This window comes from Melanerpes formicivorus, unplaced genomic scaffold (genome assembly GCF_026170545.1).
Source record: "Melanerpes formicivorus ecotype bairdi unplaced genomic scaffold, bMelFor1.0.p_v2 SCAF_3, whole genome shotgun sequence".
Lineage (NCBI taxonomy): Eukaryota > Metazoa > Chordata > Aves > Piciformes > Picidae > Melanerpes > Melanerpes formicivorus.
Window position 1 is genome coordinate 4,043,019 of NW_027142355.1, and position 5,795 is coordinate 4,048,813.

Genomic DNA, 5,795 nt, shown 5'->3' on the forward strand with positions numbered 1-5,795 from the left:
CAACCTCAGATATTCTCTCTCCCTCTCTAACTATACAAAAGAAATTAACTGCTGCTTCCTGGGGAAGCCTGAGCCCTCAGCTGTCCCAGCATTTAGCAAACAGTCTGGAGAAACAAGGTAGAGCAAAGAATTACCAGGCATCTGGGTGTGGTAGTTTTAGGCTGAAATTTTTCCACAGATCTTGAACAGAAAGTAGTATTTATGTAAATAGATTGCTATTGGATGTAAAAAGGAAAATAATGAAAAGTTCTAAATAATCCCATTGGTCAGATAACTAACATAGTTTGGTAAACTAACTTTCTCTCTTTTTGCTTCCTCCACTCTAGTAGATACTAGCTCTGGCTTCTGCTGGCTTTGCAATCCTTGGCTGCATTGCTTTGTTGTGGCTTTTCTCCTTTCTTCTCTTATCCCGTGTACAGAGGGGGAAGGGAGCAGGGAAGGGGAAGCTATCGATAGCCCCCCCGTTTGTCCAGGGGGGTTCCTGTGTTGTCTATAAATTATAAGTATTGTATATTTTGTACATATTCATTGCATTTCATATTTAGATTGTAGTTTCGCTGGTAAATACAGCCTCATTTGCTTTCCAACCAGACAATTTTATGTTGGGGGCTAATTTCAACCCACTGCACTGGGTAACCACAGGACACAATCTTCTGTAATGTCTTCAAGCCTCCTATATATGTCTGATTTGGAACTGATGTCATATGTTCATCGCAAGATTAGATTCTCCTTTCATCATATATTTACATTCATACCCTTTCAGCATGACATACTTTCGTGACTGTTTCAGTATACCTTCAGTGCTTGAATAGTTTTGAACAGGTTCAAAAGAGTTCTAAAATGAAGATACTTAGCACCTTGCCAAGGAAGTCGTACTATCTTGTACTAGTGCACTTGCTGAACGGTAAGAAAAGTAAGTTGGACTGCTGCTTTGATTTGTTTCCCTCAAGCAGAGGCTCACAGAAATAGTACACCCACATAATTTCAGTGGAACCCTGGCACACCTTACCTTTCCCTACACACTGCAGAAGAGTTTATCTTTTGCAAGCTAGTAAAGAAGAAAAACTAACTATGCACTGCAGTCACTTGTTTGGGGAGGAATTTATCACCGTTGAAGCCTGGATAACCTTCTCCTGGCCTCTGGAGCTGGGCAGCGATAGAGGCAATGTGACCATAGGCATGGATCCTCAGGGGAACCCCAGTCTGGCCCCACCTCACTGCAGGACCTTCTCCCTCTCTGCCTCTTTCTAGCCTGCCTCCCGGTTTACCAGGGGTCACTTCAGCCACTCACCTCACACATCCCACCACCTCGGCCACACACTCCTGCCCCTGCCACCCCAAACCAGCATGGGAATGTGGGGAGCGACTCCTCGTTCCCCCAGGGTCTCCAAAACGGAGCTCCACTACATGAGGACCCCCCCATGCCTTTTCCTATGTAACGTGTGTCAGGGATCTACGCTGAAGACCTTCCACCCAAATCGCCACCCAGTCTCCAGTCTGCTCTTTCTCTGAAGCTGAGTCCTGTCCGGGTGCCGTGGGAGCTGCCGACCCGACCTGTTGCTTTGCTTTTTGAGGGCAGAGCAGTCCGTTCACGGAATTGCTTCAGTAACCCGAGGCGGATGAAAGGGGAAAGACTGGCTTCCCCGCCCAGCCACTTCCAAAGCCGCACGAGTGCCCCCAGCCTAAGCGTTAGAGCCAGACCTGCCTCTTGCAACACCCCTGAGAGGGGCAGCCCGGGAAGGGGGCGGGAGCGGCTCCTGCAAAAGGATATCCCTCTCCTGGACGTAACGCTTTAGGCACGATATAACCATCGCGTCTCGATCCTTCCCATACAGATAAAATCCTGAGGAGGCTCCTGGTGCTGCAAAACCCGGGCGGGAGCACGGATGTTCCACGGGACCAAATCTGTTGTTTGCGAGGGCTCCGCTCCGAAGCGGTCCCGCAGACAGGGTCTTCAGGTCGCCCGAGAACGGAACGCCCCGCGTTTCTTCCCGCACCCCTCCGGCGCCGCCCGCAGGCCCAGCCCCGGAGAGAAGCATAGTCTGGACCTCCCGTGATCCCTCTACCTTGTTCGGACCCCCGAACCCGAGACGGCGGGCGCGGCCCTGCGCGGGCAGCGGAAAGTGAGGGGGGACGCCTGCACCTCCCGAGGGCGAAGCACCCGTTTCCTATGGCTGTTTCAGTCACTCCCGGGAGCGTTAGAAACCTGGCTCGCCCCTCCCGCAGCTGCTCAATGCGCCCACCGACGAGCGGGCTCCGCTTTCAAAGCTCGGCTTGGCAAAGTCTGCCGAGCAGCTAATAACATAACAACCCGTCTTTGATCAATCCGAACTAATTACCCCTCTTAATTAAAGTCTTTAGCGGTTGTTTCAGTGTTTTGGCAAGGAAGGAAGAGAGGTTTGCTGTCGGTACCAGCGACGCGCTCCCCTGCCGGCCGAGAAGCCGTCCCCGGGCCGGCACCTCCAGCTCCCTCCGCCGCTGCCACGCGTGTTCAAATATTTATTGCCACCAGGTCAACGAATTCTTTCTTTCTTTTCTTTTCTTTCTGGTTTTTTTTTTTCTTTTTCACGTGCAAGAATCAAACCGAAATTTCAAACCCATACATAGTGAATGATCTCTGTCCATATAGATAGCATATTCAAGGGGAGAGGAGGAAACCAAAAAGGGCGGGAGGGGGATGACCAGAAGGCAGTGGAGGCAGGGAAGGTAGAATCAACACAATGGAAACATATATACATCGAAATAATTAAAGTGGTGCAGCATTCCCAGCTCGGGTAATACAGATCCCAAATAAATACAGCAGAAATTGGCTTGACACTATTTTTTTTTTTTTAACCATCTCTCCACCTGAGATGCAACGACAGAAACAACAACAACAACAACAAAAGAAAAGTCTTTAGAAAACAAATTTTTAAAAATTATAAAACAGCCAGTCCCATAAACGTCAATGGCGATATAGAGCATAATACACAAAACCGTTTAACAGGTGCATGCAAAGAGGCGGACCGCGGGAGCTGGCCCCGGGTCTCACGGCTGGAGCGGCGGCGGCGGGCCCTGCGGCGGCGGCGGCCCAGGCAAGGGCAGCTGGTCGGGACTCTCCAGCTCTGCCGGGGGCCGGGGCAGTCCCAGGGCGCTGTCGTGCAGCTTGCGGACGTGTTTCTTGAGGTCAAAGTTCCTGCAGAAGCCCTTGCCACAGGTGGGGCAGGTGAAGGGCTTCTTGTCGTTGTGGGTGTGCATATGGAAGGTCAGGTTGTACACCTGGTGGAAAGCCTTGTTGCAGATATTGCACTTGAACTGTTTCTCCCCGCTGTGAGTCAGCTTGTGGTTTTTATAATTGCCTGGAAAAGAGACAAGAAGGGCAAAGGAACATGGAGCTGAGAACCAGATGCTGCAAAAAGGGGGAGGGGGGGGGGGGCGGGGGGTCTGGGGGAAGGCTCAAACCCTATTCCATCCCCAGAGCTCGACTTTAGCCCAAAATGACCCACCAATCTCTTAGCAAACACCTGCTCTCTCCCCATCCTCCCCTACGCTGTTCCTTTGACAGACAGAATAAAAGAAAATCACATCAACCGCAGGAAAAAAAAATCGCCTGTCTTTTGCCTTCCCAGAAATATGGGCATGAAAAACTAACTTAGCTGATGCACTCGAAGGAGTAAAAGGGCAACAAGTTCGTTTGCCGAGCCCGAGCTGCGCAGGAAGCTGCACACTGCGATGCACGGAAAAGGGTCGCTGCCCGTGGAAAGGCTGCGCTGTGCTCCCCCGAAAACGAATCCCTGACCCGCTTCCCTGAGCCGTGCTGTAGGAAATGTGTCGGGTCTAGCAACACTTAAAATTGCCCCTAATTCCCTGTTAACAGAAATCTTAAATAAAAGTCAACTCTCCCGCTCTCCGTCGCAAATTGTCCCAACGCTTGACCTCGCCTACGGGGACCCTGGCCAAGAGAGAGGACACTGGAGACCGGTACCTTTCTGGTGAAATCCTTTGCCACAAAATTCACACACAAAAGGTTTGTAGCCGGCGTGTATTCGCGTGTGCGTGTTCAGGGTCGAGCTCCGGTTAAAGGCTTTGCCGCACTGGTTACACTTGTGTGGCTTTTCCTGTAGGGAAACAAGCGCCGAGTCGCGGCGCATTGGTTGGTTTGCGGAGTTTCTGTGCTGGTGCTCAGGGTCTGGGTGTTAGCTAACGGCTCACCGTCGCCTCGCCCCGCTGCCGGTGCGAGACACCCTTCCAGTACCCCACCGCGCTTGGGGCAAAACAAATCCCCTGCGGCTTCGGCTCAGCCGCTCCCCGCCCCGCGACGCTGCCTCGAAGCCGACGGACAACGCCGGGCTCCCCAAAAACTGTGGACGAAGGACAAGGAGAGATGAAGGCTCACCTGGGTGTGGATGATCTTGTGCCGGCAGAGCGTGCTTGCCTGTCTGAAACCCTTCCCACAAACTTTGCAAACAAAGGGTCTGGCTCCGGTGTGCACCGGCATATGACGAGTTAAGTTATAATGTGCGTTAAATACCTTGAGAGTGAAATTAGACATATACATACACACACACACAAAATAAAATAAATTAAAAGAAAAAAAAAAAGAATAAGAATTGCGATTAGAAAGTGATAGCGCCGCGGTGAAGCCGTCGTTTAAAAAAGCAAGCAAGCGACCGATCACCCGGCGGACAGATGGACGGGGGAACCTGGGGGAGCAAGGAGAGGGAGGCGGGCTGCGGCTCTACTTGCCTTTCCACAAACTTCACACGTGAAAACTTTGGGCTTGCTGCTCGGGGAGCTGCGGCTGAACTCCGAGTTCTTGTAGGCGATTTTTTCCGAGAGGATCTGAGCACTTTCTTTCATGTAATGCTGCAGCTGAACCTGTGACAAGTCCTTGAAGGCCACCCCCGCCGGGTACTTTTCCACGGCCGGCAGCACCAGCTTGTTCCGCTCCGCCAGGTAAGCCTTGGGCTGAGGGTGTAAGGGAGAGCTGAGGAAATAAGAAGCCACCGGATGGATGTTGACACTGGAGGACGGGTGACAGGGGCTGTCGCCTCGGTTGAAATAGCACAGGGCTCCCATGGCGTGGAAGGAGGAGTGATTGACCACTCGGGGTCTTACCAGTTTGTACTGCTGCAAGGGCAGGGCATCGCGGGGGAAATCTCCTTTCAAGCTCAGGGCACAGTTCAAGAGATCGCCGCAGCTAAAGGAGGGCGAGGAAGAAGAGTCTGAATGAGCCTTCCTGGGTTCCGCTCCGGCCACCGCTGTTTTGGGCAGAGGGTCGTAAGCCACCGGGACAAAGGGAATCATGCAGGGGATGGAGGAGTTGAGATGCAGCGGGTGCTTGGAGTCGCCTTTGGCCACAGAGCTGTGGAGGAGCTGCGGGACGGGGATGGTGCGGGGCTCTGGCGTCCGCGCCATGATGCGCTCAATGGAGAAGGCAAGGGGCTTGGGCGTGCTGATCATGTTGCTCCTGGAAGACAGGCTTTCTCTGGCCGGAGAAGTCGCTAGGATTTTGGTCGCCGTGTGGTGACCACTATTGTCCATGGCTGGATTGCATTCGTTAGCCCGGTTTGAGCCGCTTTGGTAGACGCCTCTTTTTTTTTTTTTTTTTTCCTTTCTTTTTTTTTTTTTTCCTTTCCTTTCTTTTTTTTTTTTTCCTTTCCTTTTTTTTTTTCCTTTTTTTTTCTTTTCCCCCCTTTTTTCCTTTTTTTTTTTTTTTAAAATCTTTTTCTCTTTTCTTTTCTTTTCTTTTCTTTTCTTTTCTTTTCTTTTCTTTTCTTTTCTTTTTTTTCTTTTCTTTTCTTTTCTTTTCTTTT

The 5,795-nt window shown here is 51.2% G+C and overlaps 1 protein-coding gene across 1 annotated transcript; it reads right to left on the reverse strand.

Moving 5' to 3' along the window:
* Positions 1-2,211: 2,211 nt before the first annotated feature.
* FEZF1 (FEZ family zinc finger 1) lies at positions 2,212-5,567 on the reverse strand. The gene is made up of 4 exons (XM_068164199.1): positions 4,726-5,567; positions 4,376-4,510; positions 3,965-4,097; positions 2,212-3,338 (listed from the first exon to the last, which is right to left on the reverse strand). The coding sequence occupies exons 1-4, from the start codon at positions 5,521-5,523 to the stop codon at positions 3,028-3,030; spliced, it is 1,377 nt and encodes a 458-aa protein (XP_068020300.1). The 5' UTR covers positions 5,524-5,567; the 3' UTR covers positions 2,212-3,027.
* Positions 5,568-5,795: the final 228 nt, after the last annotated feature.

What these genes read in the sequence shown, in the direction of transcription:
- FEZF1 (XM_068164199.1), bottom strand. Translation starts at nt 5,523, where the DNA reads ATGGACAATAGTGGTCACCACACGGCGACCAAAATCCTAGCGACTTCT. An exon ending in CGTGTGAAGTTTGTGGAAAG is followed by an intron (nt 4,511 to 4,725) that starts GCAAGTAGAGCC and finishes TTCACTCTCAAG; the next exon opens with GTATTTAACGCACATTATAA. An exon ending in ACAAGATCATCCACACCCAG is followed by an intron (nt 4,098 to 4,375) that starts GTGAGCCTTCAT and finishes GTTTCCCTACAG; the next exon opens with GAAAAGCCACACAAGTGTAA.